This window comes from Alligator mississippiensis, chromosome 5, assembly GCF_030867095.1.
Source record: "Alligator mississippiensis isolate rAllMis1 chromosome 5, rAllMis1, whole genome shotgun sequence".
NCBI classification, from domain to species: domain Eukaryota; kingdom Metazoa; phylum Chordata; order Crocodylia; family Alligatoridae; genus Alligator; species Alligator mississippiensis.
The window spans coordinates 147,932,251-147,960,183 of record NC_081828.1 but is presented as its reverse complement, the minus strand read 5'-3'; the positions used below and the strand labels follow the sequence as shown (position 1 = coordinate 147,960,183).

Sequence of the window (27,933 nt, the reverse complement as noted above, 5' to 3'; positions counted from 1 at the left end):
CTTTTTTGAGTCCTAGGGTCCACAGAGGGAAACAATCCAGGTCTAAACTGTTTATAATACCTACTCCCTGCCAGTCCCTACTCCCGCATATAGTATAAAGAAGCCTCAGGGGGTGCACATTCCTGAAGTGGAACAGAAGTGATGAAGAGAATGGGTTGTCTGGGGAGAAAAGTAAGTGGATTTACTTGGGAGTAAGTAGCTGGTTACATTTCTAACAGGGAAAACTGTTCTTATTCCCTTGACACGTAGTGAGTGAATGAATGAATTGGTGAAAGAAAACTTGTGCCCTGAGCTATCAACATTATCAGATAATCATTGGTGATGTGTAGGGGGTGCATGCGGGTGCACGTGCACTCCGAGATTGGCAGTGCACCCCTGAAAGAAGCGCTGCCAACACTGCCGGCGGCTCCTGTGGGCAGTCGCTGCCCGCCAGCCCCCCGCCACCAACACCGCCGCGGCTGCTTGCAGGCTGCCTGCTCACCACTGCCACACCCCCGCCATTGCCACCACCGCCTGCGGGCAGTTGCCATGCCCCCCAGCCTCCAGGGGCATGTATTGTTCATGCTGATGGTGATGGTAAGACTAGAAGCGGAGGAATTAAACGCACTCTTCCAATTAATGCTTACATTTCCTGTCTACGCTATAGCATGGCACTGGCACAGGGACATGGTGGCAGATGATGATTAAAAGTGCAATCATCATGCCTGAGGCACTTCTCTGTGGCCACGTCCTGCGTTACAGATGAGGTAGAGGATTGCAATACTAGTTGCAACATCAGCATGCTCTGATGGAGAGCAGACAATATCGGAAATCCTTGCAAAGGTGTGGGTCAGGGCTCTAATCTGATGGACTGACTCAGACAAGAGGGAAGAGCCAACTCAGCTTGTAATCCTTGCCTTTACTATTATTTTAATCCTTGACATGTTTTCCTGCTCTTTCAAGTGAAGCAACTTGAGATTTTTTTCTATTATAGATTCGATTTCTTTAAAGGTGAGATTTTAATTTTTTTACTGTATCAAAAGGAAAACTGACATGAAACACCGGTTCAATTCACCGTTGCCGTGAGTAAGGGCACGAAAGCCAGTGCTCTGTGTCTACTGTCCAAGGTGGTTATCCTCCCAAACTGTTTTCCACTCTCCTCTCCATTCCCTGCTGCCTGAACTCTTCAGTGCAGGGGTCTCCTCTTTGCCCCCAGTTCTCACATGGGACAATGTATTTAAAAAGTGCTTGATAAAGACAGCAAAGCAGGTTGAGACCCAAATCTCTGGAGAAGCACCCCTTCCTCTTTGTAAGATCAGCAGGACAGGGGGGAACACATTACCCAGAGCAGCAGTAGCATCTCCTTTGCCCCACGCTTGCAGTGCTAGGGTGTTAGGTCTCTGTTGTGTCTGGGTTGAGGGTAAGTCTTATGCAGAGCTCAGATTATGGTTTTATGGGGTGGCTTGGCTAGGGATGATCCTGCCTCAGGCAAGGGGTTGGACTAGATCAGCGTTTCTCAACCCATGGTTCGCAGCCCAGAAGTGGGTCACAAAAGTATACGACAGTGTCACAAGCAAACGTTAAAAACGTTTAAAGAAGAAACACACGGGAAACCGTGGCTTTTCCCTTGCAGGCTGGCAGAGTTCCAGCCTGTGAGGGTCTCTTGTGGTGGGGGGGCATACATACCCCCAACCCCACACACTGGGTAGGTGGGTGGGGAGTAAGGGACACTGGGCAGAGACTGACCAGTGCTGTTTACAAATGGATCCTGGCACCAAAAAAAAGTTGAGACCCACTGGACTATATGACCTCTGAAGAGCCCTTCCAGCTCTACTTCTCTATGGCTCTATTCGCCTGGAGTGGTTTGGGAGCAAACAGGGCTGGAGGCTGGACTGAGAGACCCTGGAGGCTCCTTGCAGCCCTGGGCTTCCCAACCACAAACATGCGCAGGGCTGGGGTGGGCGGGCCAGGCTGAGGGCAGGAAAGCAGGCCGGGCTCGGGCGGAGAGGGGAGGCTGCGGTGCCCGAGAGCCCCCAGCACTTACAGCCGCACGCGCGCTCCCGCTTTCCGCATGGCGAGAAAGTGTGTCACTGGGTGAAGGGGCGGGGCGGGGCGGGGCCGGGCCGGGCCGGGCCGGGCCGGGGAGGAGCCCGCCGGGAAGCAGGGGCGGGAGCGGCCGGGGGGAGTCACATGGTCCGTGCCGCACTCCGCGAGTCTCGCTCGCTTTTGTTGTGAAGGGCAGCAGCAGCGGCGGCGGCGCAGCCGGGAGCGAGCTCAGCCCGCCATGGAAGTCAGCGCAGGTGAGAGCCCCATCCTCTGTCCGCCGCAGCGGGGGCAGGCTGGGCGAGGGGCGGCCGAGCTGGGTCCCGGCGGCTGCGGGGGGTCAGTGTCAGGGACGGGGGAGCCCGAGAAGCCGCAGGGGGCAGCGCTGGGAGGTGCCCCGATCTCCGCGCCGAGGTGCGTGAGGGGAGGAGGGAGGTCATCTTCCCCTCCCCCCGCGCTAAGCCCCGCGGTTGTGGGGCTCGGGTCCGGCTGGCGGCTGCGGCCCCGCCCGGTTGCTCCTGCCCCCCCGCCGCGGATCTCCGCAGCCGCCCGCGCGCGCTCACATGGCCCAGCCGGCCCGGCCACGTGCGCGCTGTGTTTACGTTCCGCGCTGCGGCCGCGCTCATTGGCCGCGTGGGCCGTGACGCGGGGTTGCATAATCGTGCTGGGGCGGCCTGGCGGGGTGGCTGCCGGGCCCGACACGTGAGGCCCGCGGGAGGCGGCTGTTTTGGTGACCTACATTCGGAGTGTCGAGCTGGGGCGCGGCGAGACACGTGGGGCGGACGCAGCCCGATCGCTGCAGCTTTTGTCGGCCCCGCCTGCCGGGACGCCCGGGGGGGGGGGCTGCGGCGTCCCGGCCCCGCCTCGCCTCGCCTTGCCTCGCCACGCCACGCCACGCCCCGCCCCCGCGCTGCCCCTCGGCCTCGCACTGCGGCGCCGGGGAGGGCCGAGCGTTCCGCCGGGGGCGGGGTTAGAACGTTGCAACAAGGGGAGGTCGCCCGCGTTCCAAAGGGGCGCGGTTCCTGTTTCCGCAGAGGTGAACGCGGGGTCGTGCTGCAGTGCAGCAGGGCTCAGCCTTTCTCCGGGCCGCAAGGGGAGCAGCTGTTGCAGCTGCCACCGCTCTGCAGTATGGAAGGGGGTGAAAGTGGCTGGGAGAGAGAATGGGGCCAGCTGTGATGATGATGATGCCAATTACTCCCCAATTTGAACAGTTGACTATTTCCTCTGGTGCATTAAAGATGCCAACTACTTGTGACTGATCATGAGAACTTGTGGCAGTTGCCTTTGATTTGTTGCATTGTGGCCTGGTGGTCAGGGGCACGTACATGTGCTGAAAACACCTCTCGCTTTGTAGTCCACTTACGTGTATGGACTTTTGCAGCAGCAGGGATTTTAAGTTGAAAAAGGGTGGTAGACAAGCCTCAGCTGAGGTAAGGAGTGTAGCGTGTCAGCTGGTTGGACACCGATGGGTTTTTTAACATGTTGCATAACAGGATGTTGAGCATTGCTGGGAGTATGGGAATTAGAATGATTTCATCCTTTATCTGAGCAGTGTGGAAGTTGGAGGGAGTTTTTGTTTGAGTAGAAACAACTTCTCTCAGGAAAGTGACTTTATATAAGGATGCACTGTCCCTCTCTCTCCTCTCACACGCACAGCAAATGTAAGTGAAATGGCTCTAATAAAACAGAGGGTGTCTAGTTAGCTTGCTGTCCCATTCCAGGACTTTTGAAGCATAGTTGCATTCAGTGAGGATGGAGGGATTTGCATTGCCCATAGTTGCTTAGCACATAGTCTGGCTGGAAATCTATAAATTATTTCAGGAAGAATGTAGAATTTAAAAATTTGCCAGTTTGGGTGTTTTTGAAGAATTTCTCTTGCTCTCTTTGTCGTTGTATTAAACTGTGTGGTGATCATTAACATTTAGAAAACTGTGCTGGAGAAACAGCCCATAACATTTCTTTTTTTTCTTGATTAAAGTTCTGTTTGGCATAAAAAGTTTTACAAATGAAGAGAGCAGAAGTGAAATGGGAAAGGACAAATATAGAAGAAAATAATGTGAATCCTTGTAACAGTGATCTTAAAATGGATTAAAAAGTAACCAAATAGCATCCCTCCAGCAGGCAGTGTTGAAATTGTGCCCTCAAAGTCAGTTGAAATTAAATAGCCAAGAAGTCACTAATATGTTACATAATTTCCTTCTGAATACACATGTCCATATATACACAGTTGATATAGGGTACCAACTTCCTTTCATATTTCTTTTATCTAGTTGATTAAAACGAGTGTCTGAAACTAGTCTCACATCATATCTTCAACAATACTGTTCAGTGTGAATAACATTGATTTGCTTTTTACCTGTTAGCAAATCCTATTTTAAGAAATGCCAGCTTCACGTGTACTATGTGACCTGTCCATACACTATCAAGGACCTCCTTTATCTGAAAATTGTTTTCTTCCTCACTACGTGTATGTGTTCTTGCGGAGTACAGTTAAACCCTAATGCTTCTAATTAAATACAAAGAAATACGAGTCCTGACCAATGGATTCCTAGGGAATTAAAGAGTCTCCTAAGATACTTTTTTTTTTATTAATAGATCTCATAGTAGTGTGACAAGTGTCCAAGACATTTTCAGTGTGCAAGAGTATTCAGGATAACCAATGGGACTGCTCCTTTTCAAAAGTGAGGGGGAAGGTAAAATTAAAGGTAACTTTCTGTATAAACGTTCTTAAATTGTTTCCTGTCTTTCATATCACAGTCAGGGAAGGAGTTGCATCTCAGGTTTCTCTGTCCTTTGGAATAGAGAGAGTGTCTCTTCCAACTGGAGAAATACTACTGGGTATATTTGTTTAGTGTTCCTTGTTGCTGTTACATGGCATGTGTCCAATTTGGGATTTCACTTCCCTCTGTTGGAGCCCAGGTAGAACAGAGTGTTTTTTCCTTTACAAGCTTGGTGCTGTCATTAATCAGCTGCTGCAGCAGTATTCATGATACCAGGGGAAATTCTTGGTCTGCCCTGGCAAATGCACAGCCCTGTGCCCCTAGTGGTTAGTATAAGTTTGATGATTAAGAATTATGTAATACTTTAGTGCGGTGTCTTTTTTTTTTGGCTAGATTTTTGGTGCACACCTCCTATTATGAAAACATGACATATATTCAGCACAGCTCCTTCACATACACTTCACATATTCTGGATGGTTATGAATCCTGGATGGATTTTGGTGGTTACTATATTTGGTGTATAGGAATGCACACTGTAAAGGCTTAGGAAAAGCGATCCTTGTAAGGTCCCTGTTTGTTCACATAACCTTTTTTTTTGAAAATTTTGCTGGGTAGGCAGTGGGAAGTAAGAAGCTTCTACAGTGTCAATGGGAGATTTAAATTTGAATGTACTGTAATGTCTTCAATACCATTATTAAAAAGCAAAATCTAACATTAAAGATCTTAAACATTAAGAAGATTGTTTACAGTTACAAAAGCACTGATATTTAGAAGTTAGTATCTGTTTGACTTTCATGGAAAGTAATACTAGTACAGTATTGGTCTTGGAATTATGTAATGCCATAGCAGAACAGAATGGCAGCTGTCACTCTCAAATAAGCTACAATTAATGTAAAGTAGCATGACCCAGGAACAGCTTTACCCACTTACTCTGTTGAGCAAATATTCCACAGACTAAATTACTTCCAAAATACTGTCACTTGCCAGTTTTGAAACTTCATTTATTTATAGCATATGTGTTGGTTTAGTCTAGGAAGTAATTAAGTTATATGTGCAGAGACCTGTCACAAGAAGCAAAACAATAACAGAGAAGAAGAGAAGGAATTAAATATACATTTTAAATTCAGGTTGGCTTTTTATAGTGAACTTTTACATTTACTGATTTTTTTTTTTTTTAAATATCTATTTTTTAAAAATCAATATCCAATAGCAAATGTCTTGTAATGGCTTTTAAAATATTAGATCCTAGAGATAATAGGCAGATTCTCAAAAAAAAAAAAAAAAAAAAGTGTAAACTTTAATGGTTCTTTGGTTATGTTCCCCAAGGGGTCAGTTCTTCAGCATATAATGTAGAAAAGGAAGCCCTTCAAAAATAGCAAAGCTACTTGTGTGTTTGGAAGAATATAAGAAGTTGCTCCACCAAATGAATCTCAAGAGCTTAAGGCCATGAACAAGTTCTCTGTTGCACAAGCAAAACAACTGAGCTTTGTAAATAGCTGCCCTGACAAGCCACATATAGCCATATTTAAAAACATGACATGGATCATTAATATCACAAATAGTCCTTACTAGAAAAAAGTAGGGTAGGAATGACTTCCTTATCTTCTGTTTCCACCTCACCTCATCTTTCTCCATTGCCAGAGACACCTCTGACATTCTCCGTATCTCAGGGTCATAACCTGACCCTTTGCCCTTCCTCTCTAACACTAATGCAGATTATTTCCACTTTTGTCTCTAACATCACATCTTTCTTCTTTGTCTAGCATGCATGTCTCTCTCGAATCTGTTTTGAAACACTGCTGCTGAGTCTGATCGTGTTACATCCCCCTTTCAGTCCCTTCACTGAGTCTGTCATCCACCTTGTCGGATGTAAGCTTCTTACTTCTGCATGTGGTTTTCCCCCCTTCTTGCTCCCCTTTATCTAATATCATTCTCTGTTTTGGAGGTCACTGTGAGGGCAGGAGTAGATTGGAGCGCAGAAGTGGAGGTCAGGTTGAAAGCTAATAGGGATGAATGTGGAAGCACATGTGAGAACTCGTGACTTGCTGGGTCAGGTTCTTAGGTCAGCTGTGTACATGTGTGTCACTATGTTCTTTTCTTTTTCTTCCTCCAGGTGGTGTGATAGCGTACATCAGCTCCTCCAGCTCAGCATCTAGTCCAGCCTCTTGTCACAGCGAAAGTTCAGACAGTGGTTTCCAGTCATCCTCTTCGCCTGTACCATCTTCACCAAGCAGTTCCTCCTCTGAAAGCAGCTGTAACAGCAGGAGCAGCGAGAGCTCCGACAGCTCACCAAAGAACGATCAACTAGATGATGCCATTAAAACAAACCAGTCTAAGGTTGCTGGATTGACCAAGGGCCACAGTAGCGTCACAAGTATGTTTAGTAGTAACCTGCATTCTACCACCTGTCCCATCTCACCCCCACCATGCAGGCAAACGGATACTGTCATACTCTGCTGACTCAGACTGGCAGCTGGTTTTGTTTGGACTAAGGGCAACTTCTGCACATTCTAGATATTACCATTCACTTCCAATCCTAGCAATTGGGGAAATGATACAAGTGTTCCAAGCTGTGCCCCTTTCGCTGAAACAGCCCATTCTTATTCCTTACCGATATGAATATAGCAGTTCAGCACCCTAGCCACGACCCAGGAGCCCATGGTGCTACATATGGTATGAAAACAGAACCAAGAGGCAGTCCATGAGCCTGGTTTAGGTTTGCACAGAAAAAAAATAGTTAAAAATGTGACCCTTTTTAACTGAGACCTGTAGGGGGTGTCAGGTAACTGACTCCTATCACTTTAAAAAAGTGGTCATCACCTTTTAGCTTGTAAAGTTTGCTCCAAGAAACATCTTTTATTTGCTGAAATTCTCAGCTGAGCAGAGAAAATGTTTATAACCAGAGAGCAATGACATCCTGGGCAGAGATGCAGAGAGTAGAGGGACATGGGTTGCTGAGTACCAGAGAGTTGGTGGGATTTTACTTGACCTGGAGACCAAAAGACCCTAGTGGCGGCAGCGGCTGCTGCTGTGCAGGCTCCTTGGGGGGGCTATTCTAGCCCCTGTTCAAAATTAGCTTGCAGGCTGATGCCCCTGCCTCCCACCCCTAGCTACTGCATACAACAGAAAAATTGCCATGCAGTTGCAAGAATGGCGACCACATAGTTGCAACTGCTTTTATATTCTAAACTGTTGGGAAGTTTTAAAAGCAATTCCCCTTCAGCTATGGGTTTTTAAAGGTATCTGCTCACTTTGTTTCTGTTCTATGACTTTCTTTGGCAACTGGAAAAGTTCAGCAGTAAAGAAGAAGTTTTGAAGCAGTTTTTAAAATCTGAAGGAGACCTCCAATTTTTTCAGGAAAACGTTTAACCCTGAATAACAAATATTTAAGTTGTGTGGATGACAGAGTATTTCAACAAAGGCATTATTTGAAAACAACTTTTAAATTTATTTCTGAGGCAAAATTATGTTTGAAAGTTACAGAATTCCTTTGGAAAACCGCCTTTTATTTTATGATTTGGAGACGCTATAAAGTCAGCACTTAAGTCTGATCATGTTACTTTAAAAATCCTTAAGTTAAAAAAATAATTTCCATCTCCTGGATCTTTAGTTTGGCGCACACTGAAGTGCTCAATGGGATTACTCATGCACTGAAATCTAGTCACATGCATATGTGTTTGGGAGATCAAGGCATGAGAACTCCACAGTAAAACTGACTCTATAAAGAAAATTGACGTGTAAGTTTTTAAATGCTTAGTAAAGCTGTGCAGAATATGGAGATCTCCTTCACAAAGGAGCTTGAGATTTTTTGACATGTCTTTTCTTCCATATCAGATCAAAACCTGAAATTCAATGGAACTGTATTCTCTGAGGGAAAATCATTTCATTGAAGCATTCCTGACCACCTGTGTCACTCAGCCTCTGTTGAACTCTGCTTCCACACTAGTGGTAGCATAAAATACAAAAATAGCACAAAATATTTTCATTCATTTTGCTGAAATAAAACATTCAAAATTATAATCGGAGGATAAACAGTGACAAGCAAATTGGACTTGCATAATTATTTCACCTTTTATAATGCATAGCCCTAGTTTACAATTACATTCAAATGGGTAAGCACTATGGCTACTGATGGACATGGAAAAAAAATTGACTTTAGCAAAAGAAGCAGCATATTAGTTGGACCTGGCTTCACAGCATCTGTATAGATCAGGCACTTCAGCAGGGCTTTTTGGCACTTTTATCAAACATCTGATTCAATCAGGTGTTAGATAAAAGCACCAAGAAGCCTGCTGATGTGCCTGATCTATACAGAAGTTGGGTACGCCAGGTCAAGCTTATGTGATGTCTGTTCTGGGCATGTGCTGGGCTCGGTAAAGCACTGGGGGTTTTCGGGATTTTTTGGTTGTGTAAGCAGCCTATGCAAGAGCACAGATCCACCCATATGGATTCAGTTATAGGGTGGGACCTAAGTTTGTGTTAATAAATAACTAAAGTAAATGATATGTTTGCAATATATGGTTTTTAAGTTAACAGTGTCCTTTAATTTTTCTGTTTTTAAGAAAATATCTTTATTCTCAGTTGGGGAAACTGCAACATTTATATTGTCTTCCTTGTCCTGAAGACAGATTGAACCCAAACTTTGGTGACCTAGTTTCCTAAATGATCCTTTTAGCATTTCATAAATGTAAGCAGACTTTATTTTTTCTACTATTGAATACAATGTTGACTGTAAGCCCAGTGTATATGTGTTCTCTCCATTTTATCCAATGATATTTCGTGCAGTAATAACTGATAAGCAGTGCCAGGTTTTCCTGTACTCTTTGTTTTGTCCCCTTTGTTTTTTGAATGTTGAACTTCCTTACTGAATGGATTAAAAAAAAAAAAGGGAATATGTTTTTACAAGGGGAAGTTGTCATTGGTTTCTCATGCCCCTTCCTCTGTTCTGTTTCTAGAATTCAGTGGCATGGTCCTTCTCTGTAAAGTCTGTGGAGACGTTGCTTCAGGATTCCATTATGGGGTTCATGCTTGTGAGGGCTGCAAGGTGAGTCATAGTGCTCTCCTTTCTGCTGTAGAAATATTAGTTTTTGGATCACTCGCTGCTTAATAACTGGTATTGTGCAGGAATTGAACATTCAGTGATGTTGAACAGGTAGCTATACTAACCTAATAAGGGTGTAACAGGGGGCCTGCTCAGGGCCGATTCAACCGTGGCCCGCCCACCTATTTCTGGGCCAACTGCCCGCATTCTCTCCCGCCACGCCTTGTTGGAATTATTTATTTAATAGATGTTAATCGAGCGGGAGGCTGCCCATTTCCTGCCCCGATGCCAGGGGGTGCTATTTGCAGCTCCATTCCTCCCCTACACCGCAGCCCCAAGCCTCGCAGATGGCATCTAGGTGTTATCATAATCACTGGCCCCAGAATCCTCCTAATTGAACCCCACCTGGATTCCTCTCATCAGGCAGCCTCCTCCGCCTTCATATTAGGCACCATAGCTCCCTGAACTGCCTCCCCTTCGGGTGTGATCCCCCCCACCAGGACCTTCGGCTTTCTAGCCCTGGCCCACCTCCGGGCCAGTCAGGACCCCAGGCCCTCAGCTCCTGGGTGTCCCTCACGGTGGGCTCCTGGCCCTTCGACCCTTCCGGTCCTGGCCCCAGCTTTGGCCAGTCAGGGGAAGTCTGGACAGGCCTGAGTCTATGGCCTTTTCTCACTCTCTGGAGGTCCACCTTCCAGGCCCTCCAATCAAAGGGGTAACCCACCCAGTCATGGGGGCTAGGTGTTAAGGCGCCCTGACCCACCTTTCACTGGGGTGGTAAGTGGCCTGGCATGTCCTGGGGGCTCCCGTGCCACTAAGAGCCCCACCAGGCCACCCACACCCGGCAGGGTGCACTTTTAGGTCATGCCCAGGACCAGGAGCCTTCTGACCATCCCCTACAGCTCCTCCCTTACCTCCAGATGATACCAGCAGCCCTGCGGCTAGCCAATGTTATTGCCTGGCCTCCAGCAGCAGAACTGCCCTGTTTATATGGGCAGCCCCAGATCCAAAATGGCTGCCCTCATCAGGCACCTGCTGGCTGCTGCCTTCTGGCCCTTAAAGTGGCAGGCACACACTGTGCCCTGCCACAGAGGGCTAATCTTAAACATTTTAAGATATGCACAAACTTCTTTTAAAAGTTGATGCTTGGATATGTGCAGTCCTTTTCCATGGAAACACCTAAACTGCATGCCTCCACATTTACAGAGGAATAAGACCACTTTTAGATACAGGATCCCCAAGGATGTAAAGGAACTTATTACATGTAAAAGAGTCAGGTTTGGAATGGGAAAGTTGTTTAGATGCAGTGCAAGAGAATGGCCTAGTAGCTAAAATATACAGCCGGGAGTCGAGAGATCTGGATTCAGTTTCCAGAAATCTGTGCAACCTTTGGCAAGTCACTTAACCCCTCAGTTTCTCTGTTGTAAAAGGATTTTAGTGTTGCATGTGGGGAAACTTTTGGAATGTATTATAATAAATACTAACTGTTGCATTATACATACATACCTATAATTATACTTCTTTGTACATTCAGAACAGCCAGCAGGGAAAAAACAATCATGAGAAGTTGTAAAAGTGCTGCTAGTGACATCTAGGGCAGATGATTCTGAAAGGGGTATATGAGTCTGTACGTAAGTTATGCATATCTGCTAACAGATGGATTTAACATCTATAGTAAGAGGTTCTTTTTTGTGTTTGTTTTCAGGGCTTTTTCAGAAGAAGTATTCAGCAAAATATCCAATATAAGAAATGCCTGAAGAATAACAACTGCTCTATAATGAGAATGAATAGGAACAGATGCCAGCAGTGCCGCTTCAAAAAATGTCTGTCTGTTGGAATGTCAAGAGATGGTACGTTCCTATGTTGAATAACGACATTCTTAAAATCAATGATGCTGCTTTTGTTGCTCAGCTCAAAAGTGAATGATAAAGCTTATACAAAGATGGGTTGTTGTACGCTGACAGCGATGCTGTCTCTTGCATTTGGATCATTTTATCTCACTGTATGATTCTCCTGCATTTTTACCAGCTCCCTATGGGAGGTAATATTAGCCAAGAAGGATCCTTCCCTTTTCTAGACATCACTGAATATTTTCTTATTTCAAAGAAAGGGTTCTGTGAGCAAATACCTATACTGCTGCAGATTCAGGACAGTAACACCTACCTCTGTCATGTCAGACTCAGGCCTAGTTTATGATTCTTGACTTGAAGGTCCATGCTACTTTTTTGCTGTCATCTGCATGGTGTACACCAGTAGTTCTCAACCTTTTTCGTACTGAGACTCATTTGCCAAGATGGATGGCTTGTCCTGACCTACACCCCCTGGCCCTGCCGGCCATGCTTGTGCCCATCACTCCCAATCCTCAGTCCTTTGCCCCTCCAGCCTTGCCAGAGGGGGCCCCCAGATGCCTCTGTTTCACTGGCCCCAAAGCATGAGCAGCAGGTTTGGGTCCCTGTGCGTATGGGCTCTGGCCCCGTCCCACCACCTCCTTCCCCCGCTGCAGGGCCAGGTGCCTTCTCCCCTTGCTCCTCCTGTCCCAGCTTTGTGCCTGGCCACCGTCCTCAGCACCAGTAGGTCAGCGCATTCACACATACACCGCTGAAGCCCTCAGGACCATCCCTTGGACTTCCATCCCCCTATTTACCTGCAACTGGGGCTGCTCCCATGACCCGGCCTCACTCTGTGCTGGCCACAAGCATCTTCCTTCGCAGACGTGCATGCTCCCACTGCTTCCAATCATCCCAGGCAGCTGCTTGCAGGCTGGAATGCTACCAGCCCACAAAGGGAAGCCAGTGCTTTCACGGGTTTTTCTGGGGACCTGCTCGCAACCCTCAAATATTTTTGCGACCCACTCTTTGTGTTGTGACCCACCAGTTGAAAAATGCTGGTCTACACAATTTGCCTGAGATTTGTGATGGGACCAAGTTCTGCTTTTCAAAGTCTCTGGCACTGAGGGTGTCTGCACCGATATTTAGGGTCAAGCACTTGGGTTTACAGTATTGATGGCTTGTCGCTCAGATTCCAGCCTGACAACTTGTCTTGACTAATCCTCAAATGCCTCATGGAGCTGCAGTGGTGATTACACCATAGTTCCCAAACTGCTCCATCAAAGGCATTAGTAATGGACTCACCTGGGACACCTACAGATAAAATCTACTTACCCACTTAAAACAATTAGCTAGCTTACCTGTACTTTTCTCAAAAGTGTGCCCTACTCTAGGGGGAAAAGCTGCACACTCTAGCTCCATCTAGATATTGCAGTGACGCACACCAATGTTCCAGACTGTACCCACAGTCAGTATGTAGCCTTACTTGTCTGTTTCAAGAGCCAGGTTATTTCACTGTAAAGACCATCAACATGTGAAGCATAATGTATTACCAGTTGGACAGTGTACCTCTCCCATTGCAATTAAGGTTTAATTTACCAGAGTTGTCTTCTGTCTGCCATTAAATGTGCTGACATCTGAAATTGTGCTGTATGGAACCACTCTTCTCTACTTGCCAAGCATTATGTGCTAAACTTAGCTGCCAGATCAAGTGACAAGCTTGGAGGAATGGTGCATTTTTCCAACCTTTGGACTAATGCAATTGTTATTCCCTTCCAGTTTCCTAAGACAATGCTGCTCGCCACTTACCTGCACTGGGATTCATGCTGACATATGCTCAAAGTAGAATGGTTACATATCCCTACAGTAACTGGTTCTTTGAGCTTTTGTTGTGAGATGGGTCCCACAACCTGCCATTCCTTCATGGGCTACCAGCTGTGAGGGGAAAGAGGGAGACTCATGGCTGCTTAGGAGTATGAGAGGGCCTAATGTAGGGTCGCATTGGGTGCAGCTATTCAAAAAATTAAGCTCATCTTTGCAAGGCCTACATGCCTAACCCTGGGCTGTGTCCCAACTGAAATATGTCAGAGACTCAGTTTTACTATAGGGAAGGTAATTTGTGTGTGCGCCAATGATGCCTCTTTGGATTACAGTAGCAAAGCTAAAATTGGGAGTAGGAGCCCTTGGTGTCCTATGTATGGATATGTGTGTTAGACTTTCTTTTTAAACTGCAGGAAATACTGCCCAGTCAAGCTCTGGCAGGAGGTCTTTTAATAGGGGCCATTAGTGCATAGTATTTTTATTGTAATCAACTTGGCTAAATGCGTAGAGCTTAAGGAAGAGGTTTTTGGCATAGGAAACGAGCAGAGTTGCAAAGCTTTCATGAATGATCAGTTAAGTCTTTATATACACTACTGAAAATCTCAACCTGGCCATGGTTTTCAATGAAGTGATGAAAATGTATTTTGTTTGGCTTCATTTTTCCATCAGAACATAAATCTTCCTTTAATAATAAAACCTGCTGTAACATTCATAACCACAAATCCACATTTTTTGTGAGTAAAATGAAACACCACTAATATATGTCTACATGTTAGTGGTGTTTCATTTAACTCATGAAACAATGTGAATTTGGGGTTTCTTTTTTAACCGAAAATTGGGGATTTTTTTTAAATCTGAGAAAACCAGGGTCTCTGGTTATCACTCTATTTGATGAAATTCAGTCCTCGTGGGCTAGTCTGTGCACAGATTTACACCTGATTAATCTATTTTACTTGCCTCTGTAAACATAAAATAATCTAATATATATTCAGTTTTAATCGGTTTGCAGCCCCGATGCACTGATTGAACTACAGTGGGTTTTAATTGCATCTTTGCCTAAGCCAGTGCAACTCTGTGCATATTCTGTGCCCAAGTTTGGAAAACTAAGAAAAAAGCAATGCAAACAATCTTAGCATACTTTTAGTTGCTTTTGTTGCTTACCTATAAATAGCCGCATATAACTAGATGGCTTTGGACCCAATTCTGATTTCATACTGGCTTTATTTTAGGGACATTCGAGGGAAGTTACTTCTGACGCATTTAAATGAAATAAGGATTAGCTCCCACTTTTCTTTTAGTAGTAGTCCATTGAACTTGTTATGATTGTGTAGCACTAAAAGTGCTGTTGTTTTTTCTTCTTCGTTAGCTGTTAGATTTGGCCGCATTCCTAAACGTGAAAAACAGAGAATGCTGATTGAAATGCAAAGTGCCATGAAGACCATGATGAACAGCCAATTCAATGGCCACTCGTCAAATGAAGCATTATCAGAACATCAAGAGCAAGCACCTGAAGAACTTGCATCCAAACCCCAACAAGAGCAGGAGAACATCAAAAGTCCTTCTCCACCACCACCTCCTCCTCCTCCTCCTCCCTCTGACATTGCCAAGGAAGAAGTGATTGGTATGGTGACCCGAGCCCACAAAGATACCTTCATGTACAACCAGGAACAGTCACAAAACCCAGCTGAGGCCGTGCAGCCACACAATGGGGAGAGAATTCCAAAGAACACTAAACAGTATAGTTTGAATAGTGACCGTTGTAGCAGTGGGCTTAATGGCATCCATTATACCGAAAATGAGCACTATCTCAGTGGACAGTACAAAGGGAGAAATGTAATGCATTATCCAAATGGGCACACCATTTGTTTGACAAATGGCCACTGTATGAACTTTACCAACAGTTATACTCAAAGAATATGTGATAGGATTCCAGAAGATGGGTTTTCTCCAAATGAGAACATGAATGGTTACTCATGCAACACTGGCAGGAGAATGCATCTGGTATAGTGATGTCAATTATTCTTGCTCACCTTGACTTTAGTGAAGGGTTCAGTAGTATTCCTCTGCTTTCATTTTAATGAACTGTTAATAAAAATGGGCCAAAATGTACGCATTTAGTCAGTGAGATTGAAGGTGGGTCATTTTGGGTTATAGCTGGGACTCGGAGAGGAACAGTGTAGTGGCAGAGAATTACTAAAGAGAGATTAATGCTTTAAGTTGTGTGTGGGATTTGAAATCAGACAGGTATTGGCTTTTTTTCTGGAAATATTTTTTGGCTGCTGAATAACCTATTTTCAGCCAAAACCTACAAAAGATATGATTGGACATAGGCTATTTGGCAGCCAGAAATATCAAAGGTTTCTTTGATAAAACTCACTTTTCCAACTTATTGTTTATTTGAAATCCAGTAAATTAATCAAACCCTTCTTTAAGGGAGAGCTTTTAAAAGTTTATGAAGTTAGTGCGTCTGGCTTAAAATGCAACTGTAAAAAAGTAACCAAAGAAAGTCTTGGGCTAAAATCACACTACTAAGTTTTCCTACTTGTTAGCTTTTCCATCTGTAAAATGGGACTAGCACTTCCTTGACCTGCAGGGACATCCTGAAGCAAAATACATTTATGATTGTAAAATGCTTATATAGGGCAATGGTGGAGATGATATGAGTACCTGCAATTAAAATTTAAAAGTTAAATTAGAGTAAAATAGATTGGAGAGGGACACTTAACCACGGATCCCCTGCATGGTACAGTCTTTTGTTATATGAGTTACCGGACCTGACAACGTTAATTTTTTAAAATGCTGTTGTTAAATGGACCTGCATAAAAGCCCTTCTTGTTCAACCAATTAGTTAACAGAGGAACACACATTTTATCTGTTACGTTATTAGTGTGATGCTTTTCTAAAGTATGAGAGAGTCTCTTTCAAACGTTTGGTAAAACTTTTGAAATAGATGTAAGATTTTGTGTGTGGAAATCCTAGGTTTGTCCAATGAGCAAGACTCCCTATGTGGATCCAACTAAATCTGGCCATGAAGTTTGGGAAGAATTTTCCATGAGCTTTACTCCTGCAGTGAAAGAAGTTGTGGAGTTTGCCAAACGTATCCCGGGGTTCCGAGATCTTTCCCAGCACGACCAGGTCAACCTTCTAAAGGCTGGAACCTTTGAGGTGAGAATTGTAGTCCCTGCCTTGTGAACTTCCTTCAAGCTTCTTACCTTGACTTGAGAGGCTGTGCAACAGTCTTGTCCATTATAGAGATGAGTGTGTCTGGATCTAGCATTGGACTTCTCCACACATGATGACAGAGGAGTGCCATATTGCTGTCTTAGAGAAAAGGGCTAAACCTTCAGCTGGCATAAACTGGCATGGCACTAACTGGCATCAGTGGAGCTATGCTGAATTATATTGGTGGAGAGCCTTGTTGGTAAGTTCTAGGAGTGACCTTCTGCCAAGTCCAGGAGTGTTTATGGTTTTGGTCTGCCTCAGCCAATTCTTGACTAACCAGAAATACAGCCCACAACACTCCTCCTTAAGTCCCAAGGCTTAGTAAATCATCCTTGTTGCTGTTTTTATAACAAGTTGCTTGGCCTAGAGAGAAGCAAGTATAGTAGGGAGGGACTGTGTCTGCGGCAACAGCTTTGCTTTTGAGATCTGATCTGAATTGCTAGTCCTGCAGAAGAGCTCTGCACCTGGCCCCTCTGCTTCCTAAGGGCACTTTTTTGCAGGGATGCCAGCCTGTGTCAGAGTGCTTCCATCCCTACCAGATGTCGTCCCAGTAGTAACTATGGTATAACAGTCACAGAAGTCTTAGTTGTTTCAGATAGTCAACAGTGCGGTTGCTAAACTATAAATACTGTATAGTGGCCACATTATGACTGTTTTTTGGATCCTGATAGAAGGTCCTTTGCCCTACTCACTATAATTATATTTTACCTTTTAGTTACCTTGTTTATGGTCAGTACTGAAGTATTGTGTATAATTGGTAACTTTAAACTTGTGCACAAATCCACAATACTTGATGTTGTATTATGATTTGTGTCCTTCATTAAAAGGCCTGTTACCTTGTGTGCCTGTGTGTAGAGGTGTACTAATACGTAGGTCCCATATCGTATCAGCACCAACATAAGGCAAATTTACATTATCACCAATCAGGTTTTTTTGGCTGATATGGCCGATAATGTTGCCAGTAATGCCCTAGCATACATGCAGCCTCAGTACAGGACACAGGCGGACAGGAGTGTAGCCCTGCAGCATGGAGAACAGCGTCCGGCTGGTAAGGCATCTGGCCAGCTGGTAAGGCGTTTGGCTGGCACTGCACAGCTGGGGCGGGGCGGAGCTCTGAGCAGTTCGTCTAGGAGGGAAGTGACTCCTGCTGCGTCCACCCCAGAGGGACATGGGGGATATGTGCCCCCAGATCTGAGCACAGGACAAGGGCAGGCTGCTGCTGCAGGCTTGAGGCTCTTCCTGGTGTGGGGGTGGGGCTGGGCCTGCACTCAGGGCAGGTGGTGGCAGCACTGGGAAGGGCTGCAGTTGCCCCAAGTGCAGCCCAGCCCAGCCCAGCCCTGCCCCCACACTGGGAAGAGCTTGGTGCTGCCCCTACCTGCAGCAGCACCCCACCTTCGCCCTGCACACAGATCTGGGGCGCACACACCCCCATGCCTTCCTGGGGTGTATGCAGCTGTGGGAGCTGCTTCTGCACCCCCTGGATGAGTCATGGCTCTGTCCTGAGCCCTGCTCCAGCTGGGCAGTGCCTGCCCCAGCCCCACTCCTTCCCTTGCCACGGGGCCCTTGACCTGCTCCCCACCATGCCCCTTCCCTCTACCCTTGCCCCTTCTCCCACATTAGACTTACCAGCCAGACACTGCTCTCCAAGCTGCTGGGCCACGTATCGGCAGTCAGGTTGGTATTGGCCAGTATGGCTCATTTAAAAATTGGCCATTGGTATCGACCCAGAAAATCTCTATTGGTGCACCCCTACCTGCGTGTATGTATGATGCACACTGTTGCCAGTAGAGTTAAGTTTGTATGAGCATAAGAGACTTGACCTCGTAAAATCCAAAGTCACTGTTGTGGACAGGTCTGGTTTCCATATTATTTTTTAGTTAGTTGGAAGTGTTGCACTGAACAATTGAGTCTTCTTCTGAAATGTGTTGGGTTTATTTATAATATATTTATGTAGCATAGTTCTGGAATGGATTATTGTTGGGTTGAGGTACATGTTAACTGTAACACTTGAGGCCCAGCTTCTGATGTCCCTGGTTTTTTGTATCTTTGCTTTAGACTGCTCCTTCTTCCAGGGTACTTATATTTCTGTTAACATATCGATTCTTGCCTACAATAGCTGTAAAATGAACTGTTTCCCAGCTAAGGATGTTGTTTTTAGGTTCTTCTCCCAAACACTTCTTCAGTAGCCTTTAAACTCCTTCCTAATGTTATACAAAAAGACGTTCTTCTCAGTTAAATATTCTACATGTAGCTATCTATGCCCAGGTTATCCCAAAATGAGACCCCAAATGGGGAGATGGAATTACTTAAAACAACCATCTTTTCCAATTAAATCTTCTTTTTTGGAGTCTCTGTGACTGAATAGGAAGCCTCATTCATCTGCTTTTAATGCCAGTTACAAGAACAATCAGTAAATATTTTCCATATATTTCCATTTTCAAATCGGCAGGGCCAGGGTAGTGGTTCTCAATTTTTTGTACCAGGACCCATTTGTAAATGCTGATGGCCACCCCAACCCAGTGCACCTGGCTCCTGACCAGCTGCCCACTACCCCTGGGCCCTAGCCCCCCAGTGTGTGGGGCAGGAGGTGGGTATATGTGGGGCATGGGGCGGGAGGGCCAAGCAGCCCCTTGCAGGCTGAACTGTCCACTGGGAATAGATCAATTTATAATGGGATTAAATTGACTTCTAACAACAAAGTGGATATAGGTTAGATATTAGAAAAAGTCTAACTGTAAGGATAGTTAAACACTGTAACAGATTAGATAGGGAGTTTGTAGCATCAGAGGTAGTTAAAAACTGTCTGAGACTGGTTTCTAGAAAGAATGGTTTAGGTTTGTAGTACTTTGAGGTTAGGACTAGATGACCTGTCAGAGTCGCTTCCAGCCCTAGTTCCTGTGACTTACATAGCAAAGTCCTCAGCTGGTATATTTCGAAGATCAGAATAAGTGCAGTGCTCTCCTAAAAATTAACAGGTGAAATTTTTGGCTAGTGACTCCATACTTGTAGAGCCCAATCCCATGAAGTACCATGCATTTTCAGTTTCTATGGAAAATGATGTAGGTGATAGGTACTCAGCACCTTGTGAGAAAAAGCCACGTGGCTTTAATTAAGAGCTATGTGCCTCCCAAAGTCTCATTTTAGTTCTATTTCGAGGGATTCAGTGGTACATAGGCCTCTCCACAGTAGGATCCACCACAGGACACATTGCTTGGGTACAGAAAGTGAAACTATCAAGCATAGCCTCCATACCTCTTACCAGGTTACTGCACTTTGCTGTGCAGTTTAAATTTAGCTGCAGGTCACACATTGTGCATGGATGACATGACATTTCCAGGCACATTCTTCTGAACTGCATTTGTAAGTGTGTGAAAAGAAACTTTGAAAACCCAGAATTCCTCTTGGACAATGGTAAAATCCTTTTAAAATTAATGTGGTTACACAGAGCGAGTGAGACGGAAATCAAAACAGAGTACAGTAAACGTGAAGTTTTAAGATGAAGCTGGTTTTAGATTACACTGTGAGAAAAGGCAGGTGTGTACATTTAGAAAACATAAATAAGGTTGGTCAGACATGTTCTGCAAGGAAAAAAATCACAATGGAGCTGAGAGCAAGCGAAATTTCAGCCTAATAGGTAAACTGTAAATACTCAAAAGTAGGTGCCTATACCAGAAGTATGTTCCTTGTGGTAACTGCAAGCAAAATACAATTTTAAGTTCTGCTTCCTTAACCTTTCCAAAATCCACAGACTGTTCCTTTTCACGACAGTCTGTGAAAAGACAGGCATGGCATGGTATTTTTTACAAATATCACAAGATGAGTCAGATCAGTAGCTGACATCACTCCAGAGTTATTTCAATGGAGAAACTACAGTTTACATCAAATGACGCTTCAGCTTGAACCTTTCCTTCCTACCCATAAATAGGACCAAAAGAAAAAGTCTTCAATATCACAAACACTTTGGGCTGTCCAGACACAAGCCTTCACACTGGCACATTTGTGAAGAGTGTTTGTTTTTTTTGTTCTGTGGCTTAGGCAGTCAGAGGTTTGAATTTTATTTTGTTCCCTCCAGCCTGCTTAATAATAATAATAATAATGCCCACTTTTTTATTCTGTCCAATTCTGGGCTATAGCTTGCATTATTCCATAGAGCTAACTGGGTTGTTGTCAATTTCCACACAGGATACTTGTGTAGGCAATAAGAGTGATCTGATTAGAATGTTACTCATTAAGTTAATTTCTTCTTAGATTTTCCACAAATCCATGTCCTTTTTGTTCTCCTCTTTTACCAGGTTTTAATGGTACGGTTTTCATCTCTGTTTGATACAAAGGAACGTACTGTCACCTTTCTTAGTGGAAAGAAGTACAGCGTGGATGAATTGCATTTGATGGGAGCCGGTGATTTGCTCAATTCCATGTTTGAATTTAGCGAGAAGCTAAATGCCCTGCAACTTAGCGATGAGGAAATGAGTTTGTTTACAGCAGTTGTTTTGGTATCTGCAGGTAAGGATACAAAATTAGTCTGCATCTGTGTCAAAACTTGAAAGCAATTCTCTGTTAGAGAAAAGGTTTCTAGAAAATGTATATAATTATGTCAAGCCTAACTGAATCCCTATAGATCAACTTAATGGGTCTTATGTAAATTTCTAGTAGCCTGCAGTACAAACTTTTACACCTCTGATTTTCAGACAGCTAATGTAAAAATCACTGCTGATTCACAGATGTTTAGAGATCCCATCTTTTTACCGTGGAATCCAAATTTCCATTAAGAAGAAGAAAAATATTTAGCCTTTTTCCTGTACAAAAAAAATCACTATCACTTTACAAAAAAAATTATCTCACTGCGGTAAAAGCTCTGTTATCCAGCATCCCCCAGGAATGGGGAATGCCGGATAACAAAATATGCCGGTTAATTGAGCAGCCCCAGCTGCCACTTCTTTTGCCACGTCCCGCTGCCCCTCCCACAGGCCCTGCGGGACAGGGAGGTGGGACCCGCACAGCTCCACGCAGCCTGTTATGGCCCCGGGCCGTAGGGGCTTGGCAGCGCCGGTTGCTTTCCCCTGGTCCGTGGGGACTCGGAGAAACTGGATGTGCTGCAGTAGGTGCTTCCGGTTTCACTTTTCCTTAAAGGCGGCATGCTGGTTAACAGAGCATGCCAGCTTGTAAGGTGCCGGTTACCAAAGAGTTTTCAGGAAGAATATGTTAATATAATACAGTAAAGTGTCAACAGGCAAACAAGAAGTAGCATCCACAGTGGAAACAGTGGGTCTAATGATTTCTCCCTCCTCATATTAGTTTTACAAAATGATGTCAGTAAAGGTACTTGCACCAGTGCAAGTAATGGGAGAATCAGATACTTTTGATGTCCTGATTTCAGAGACTAATAGGTATTTTAGTTGCCTAACATTTCACTCCTAATCTGGATCTATATTAGAAGCAGTGTTTAGTTTAAACCATGAACCAGTGGTTAAATTAAACCATGATCAAAGCTACTGGGCATATGCAGTAGGCTATACTTTGCCCACAGTGCACAGCTCCATGTGCGCATAAATCCCAAAATTGTAGCCAGGCAAAGATGAAGTGGGGGGCAGCCTATTTGTGCTCAATAGCTGGGTGAGTAGGGCATTTGCTGAGGAAGTGGGAGACTTAAGGCTGTAGGTTCTCCTGATTCAGAGGGGGTTTGATACTGTCTCTCCCATCTTTCCAGCACAGTGCCATAGCCACCAGTCCACAGGTTAAGCATTATCCACTTTCCAGGCTTCCTTTTGAAGCTGTCACTGCGCTTGGTATTTAATATTGTTTGGATAAGATGGGTAGAAAGCAGTGGGGAAGGCTTTTTCCCCTTTGAGAGCAAGAATTTAAGCCAGGGAACCCAGGGCCTGAGCCCTGTCCCTCTTACTGAACCATGCTTGTTTTATTTTTTTTATTTTTTCCTGGCCTCACATTTCCCTGTCTTGGCATCCCAGGGGACCTGTTCAACAGGAACAGCTGGAGTAGTTGCAAGTTAAGCACATCTTTAAGCCCTCTTCTTAAATAAAGATGCTTTCCTGATTTGGGGCATTCATGTCAATCACCTGTATACTCTGTAGTTAAAAACTAAGCTAATTTGACTTGTGAGTCATAAAAAAGCAGCTAAAACTTTGAACATTTTACAGTGTTGTTGCTGTAATAAGTTTATTTAGGACAACAGAACAAAGCCGTGTGTACTTCATGAGCTCCCAAGCATGGTGAAGCTGCGGACCAGCTAATGTGCCGTTTCAGAAGTGCATTAGCTTTTTCCCCCACAATATATAGGGAAAGATGGCGTTGTAGCCCTGTTTCCCTGTACAGGCACCTTGGAATGCCATGTGCCTCCAAGAAAGTGAGACGTGTGGCAGGAGTTCTGCCTCACCTGTACCTATTAATAGGTTTCACAAAGAGAGAGTTTTCTAAAGTAAGACCCTAAAACTGGGATCCTGAAAAGCAGGGACTTTAAGTAAGGAGTTAGAAGTGTTGAGCACTCCTGATCCCTGTTGGTCAGTAGACACTGCCAGGTGCCTCCCCATTTCTGAGAGAGAAGCTTCTTTCATTTAGGTACTAGAAGCTCTGATTCAGCAGGGATTTAAGCACATGCTTATGTCCATCCCTATTAAACCAAGCACGTAAGCAGATGTTGTGTTGAAACGTAACGTGATTGATGGCCTGCAGGTTGAATGCACGTGTGAGAATATTGCTGACCCAGAGTCCATAAGACTGAACCAGTCTTCTGCAGTGAGCTGTCTGTAAAGGCACCCAGATTTGAGCATTTTTAACTTGGGTGTTTATACTACTGCTTTCTCTCTTAGCTAATTTGGACACTAACTGGTTTTAAGTTACAAGCCATATCTGTCTTTTCCCCCCGCCTCAATTTAGATCGATCTGGAATAGAAAATGTCAACTCCGTGGAGGCACTGCAGGAAACATTAATTCGAGCGCTACGGACCTTAATTATGAAAAACCATCCAAATGAAGCCTCTATTTTTACAAAACTTCTTTTGAAATTACCTGACTTGCGTTCCTTAAACAACATGCACTCTGAGGAACTCTTGGCCTTTAAAGTTCACCCCTAGGCCTTCAGCTCTTGATGGTTACAAGGACTTGCCTCGTATTAAGCTATTTCGTGCTCAGATATTTATATATTTGTACAACTTGTTGGAGAGAGAGGACTCGTTGATTCTGAACGATTATTAGATGTTCCATAACGATGCAATAATACACCAGAGTGAGAACGTTCAGCTGCTGGCAGCACAGCATTCAGAGTCCTCCAATGTATCTGAAATAATCTGTCGCAGTTTTGCTGGAGAGTTTACTCTGAATCTGAATAGATGTTGACTGAGGATTTTTTGTTTTCCTCACTCAACAAAAATAAAAAATTCAGCTCCCTCTGATGTAAAGCCAATACATAATGGCTGTGTTGGAACATGGACTTGGGTGGAAACAATCCTGCACTGCCAAGGAAATGAGAGAGATGATTTATTTGTTTTTTCCTGCATCTGATGTATGGACTTGTGAGGAAAGCTCTTGGTTCACTCATGGTTTCACTGTTCTTGCTCCATGAAATTTGATGGAATGATTTCAGTCTAGACCAACCCATTATTAAGTACTCACACATGCCATATGTATATAATATAAATAGAGACATAGTGGGTGTTTATGACCATATAAAGTACAGAGTTGTGTGTATATACATGTATGTATATAAATAGTTCTATATAAAAAATATATATATACATATAATTTCTTCACAATATTTTAAACTGTGAAGGAGTTAAACCTACAAAAGATGGTGATTTATGGCAAAACCAAATAGATGCACTTTGTGTATTGCTAAATATCTGACCATTTCTAATTTTTAGAAAACATCAAATTTGCATTGAAATGCTGTGTTTGTTATTTTAAGAAAAACTGTGGCACTAAATGCACAGGGTCAGGTTCAGACTTTATAATGTCACACAGAAGCGAAAGGAAATTGTTCATGGTACTAGTTAGACTGATTATTCTTTGCCACTAAGTTCTTATGGTGTGATAACGGTTAAGCTGCTGAACACTGTTCAAACTGTTCAGGACAGCTGAAAGGAAATTATTAGATGAGTAATAGACTCTATCGATTCCTCCTGGAGGAAGATTTCAGGAAAAGTATATCCATCTAATTATCTGGATTGCATTATTTAGTGTGCTCTGTGACCATTTGTTTCTTACACTACACCATTTTGCTGCTTGCCTGCTAGATGAGATTTGAATTCTGGAATGTGAGACATCCCTTCATCTCGTCATAGTCTGGGTTTTCCCTCCTTCATTTGTGTGTTAATATTAGATCTGTATGTTTTATTTTGTGTAGACAAAGTTCCACTGGATTTTCTGATTTCTTTCCCCCCACCCCCGGCACCGCCTAAAAAAAACAAACAAAAAAAAACCTTTTATAATTCACGTAGGTAACAAAAATTCCCAAATGTTCAGGGTCTACTTTATACTCTGATAGTTTGCAGTCTTCAAAAGTGATTCTTTATGAGACTGGGTTTTTTCCAGTCACTGCAAGAATAGATGCCACAGAATGTCGATTAAAAAGCCAAAGCAGTGAAGTTCTAGTCATGTTGCTGTCACATAATGTCAAAGGAAAATCTTCTGTTACCTTTGTTTAAATGGACTCATGTCAAAATTTGATCCTCTAAGGTTTTAGAATTTTGTAACACTAAGTGCTCTGTTAATGGATACTCGCCTCTCTTGTTGTTAATGTGATATGATAAGGGCACAACCCGGAAAGCCTTCTGATTTGTAGAATTCCTGTTAAGCTGGCAGGTTCAAATCTCAAGTGGCCATGGACCTGATTCGAAGTTGATTGAAGTCAGTGTGTCTTCCCAAATCATGGTACTGGGTTTTGGGTATGGCCCTATAAATCCACTTGCATCACACAAATCAATGGGAACTCTGCCACTATATACTTTTATTGCCGGCCTCATTGTAGCACATACCATACAAAGCAGAATTCCCAATGGCACTGCTCAAAAAAGCACCAGCAGGAAATGGCCAGGAGGGTAAGTACAGACTTTCATTGCTAAAAAGCAGAGGGCAGAGCTCTCTCCCAGCACTCCCCCACCTAGTATCATAGCAGCTAGGGGCAGGAGGGACCTGAACAGATCATCTAGCCTGACACCCTGCCACAGGCAGGAATGAATGCTGGGTTCACAAGACCCCAGGCAGGTGATCATCCAACCTCTTCTTGAATATGTCCAAGGTAGGGGCGAGGACCACCTCCCTGGGAAGTTGGTTCCAGATTTTGGCCACCCTAACTGTAAAATATTGCCTTCTGATTTCCAACCTAAACCTATTCTCCATCAGCTTATGACCATTGTTCCTCATCACCCCAGGTGGTGCTGGGGAGAAAAGAGCTCTGCCTATTTGATGTTGATTTCCCCCCTGATGAGCTTGTAGACAGCCACCAGGTCCCTCCTCTTGCTGAGGCTGAACAGGTTCAGGTCCTTCAGTCTCTCCTCATACAGCCTGTCCTGCTGCCCTCTCACCAAGTGGGTGGCCCTCCTCTGAACCCTCTCCAGGCTGGCCACATCCCTTTTGAAGTGCGGCGCCCAGTACTGGACGCAGTACTCAAACTGCAGCTTGACGAAAGTCGCATAGAGGGGGAGTATCACCTCTCTGGACTGGCTTGAGATGCACCTTGGATGCATGACAAAGTATGGCTGGCCTTGCTGGCTGTGGTCTGGCATTGTTCATCTTGGAGTCGGTAATGACTCCGAGATCCCTTTCTGCCTCTGTGCTTTCAAGAAGGGAACTCCCCAGCCTCCCTCAGCTGGTGTGGTGTTGCAAAAGCTACCCTTCAATTTCTAACTTTATTACTCATGGGATAATGGCCCCTTTTGAATAAGCTTTTCAACCAGATCACACTTTCAAGGCTCTCGCATCACGTAGCAGGCTGCATTCCACCAGTATTACTAGCTTTGCAGCATCACAGAACTTTTATCCAAAAAATCAGATTTTGAAAGGACACAACTACATTATGTTTTGTTGTATCTTGGAGTTGAGGTGGCTTCTTTGGAGACCTTATTTTAAAAAGTGGAAGATAAAAGTTGACCCTGGAATTTTGGCCTCTTACAGAGGCTTCATTACCACACATACACGTATTTTTTTTTCTTTTCAGATTTTTATTATTAAGCCTTTAGGAATGTATAACCAGGACTGTGTGACTACCGCTTATTGAAATTTTAGTTAGGTGCAACATATATGCATATAGGTAGATATTCTGACTTGTGCAATTTCAGTTAAATCTTCCTGTACATAATAGAAAAAGAACTCTGATGAAAAAAACAGATTGTTTAAAAGGAAATGTTTAAAATGACCCACGCATCGCAAACGCTCACTGAGCTACAAAAAATTATAGAAACAAACCCCCCCGCTGAATAATCACATTAGCCATGTATTGTGAGCTCATTATTTTACTGTGTCACTGGTTATACACTTGTTAAATGGTGAGATAATAGACTTCATGCCAGATGTTCAAGTACTGTAGATGGGTCATTGCTGAAAGATCAATATAATGTACTGTATGACAAATGAAATTTTTACTTTGATTTTACATGTTTAAAAAGATTAAATATGGGCATTACATCAGCAAACTAAACTCTGCTTCCATGCTGTTATGTATCTCTATACATCATTTAGATGGGGAACAGGATATGCTGAGGAATGAAGCTAGAATGACTGACAATGACTCGCAAAGAGACTTCACAAGATAATGATATTTTTTCTTGCAAAGTGGATTAATGGTTGTTTTGATGAAGGAGATCACGAACAGGATATAATTAGACTTCCCTCATTTAAATACTAACTTAAAATCTCACTGTATTTCTAGGACATAACCCTGTAACCCTAAGGGGTATGGTTTCATTTTCTGTAAGTACGGTTTCAAAGCAAGGTTGGCATGAACACAAAGGCAAACATAATTGATTTCCCAGGCCCTTTCTGGTTTTGAGCTTGAATGGAAAAGAAAAAGTCTCAGGTTCTGGGAATCAAACACACCAAGGCCCTGTCCTCTTAACAATTTTGAATTTGCTGCTTTAAAAGAAACCAGCATTAAGGCCATCAGGATGGAAAGAAAAATAGAGAAAAATCTTTTGCTGTTTGTATTGTGCCTTATCTCTCTCATCCCTGTGCAGCTGCTGTTGGTCTATGAGGCCACGATCCTTAATGAGCATATTAGCCTAATCTGTGCTCTACTGGCCCTCTGGGGCTCTACTGGTTCTTAATGTGGACTGCT

The 27,933-nt window shown here is 44.0% G+C and overlaps 1 protein-coding gene across 4 annotated transcripts; it reads left to right on the top strand.

The window, feature by feature from the left end:
* Positions 1-27,297, top strand: NR1D2 (nuclear receptor subfamily 1 group D member 2). Of its 4 annotated transcripts, none has more exons than XM_019498077.2 (9): positions 1-171; positions 4,618-4,727; positions 6,856-7,116; positions 9,698-9,786; positions 11,486-11,630; positions 14,794-15,428; positions 16,407-16,592; positions 20,942-21,152; positions 23,541-27,297. In XM_019498077.2, the coding sequence occupies exons 2-9, from the start codon at positions 4,682-4,684 to the stop codon at positions 23,735-23,737; spliced, it is 1,770 nt and encodes a 589-aa protein (XP_019353622.1). In that variant the 5' UTR covers positions 1-171; positions 4,618-4,681; the 3' UTR covers positions 23,738-27,297. The 4 variants fall into 4 exon arrangements, with proteins under 4 accessions (XP_019353622.1, XP_014458693.1, XP_014458690.1 ...); XM_014603204.3 differs by lacking the exon at positions 1-171 and adding an exon at positions 2,154-2,279; XM_014603207.3 differs by lacking the exons at positions 1-171; positions 4,618-4,727 and adding an exon at positions 2,152-2,279.
* Positions 27,298-27,933: the final 636 nt, after the last annotated feature.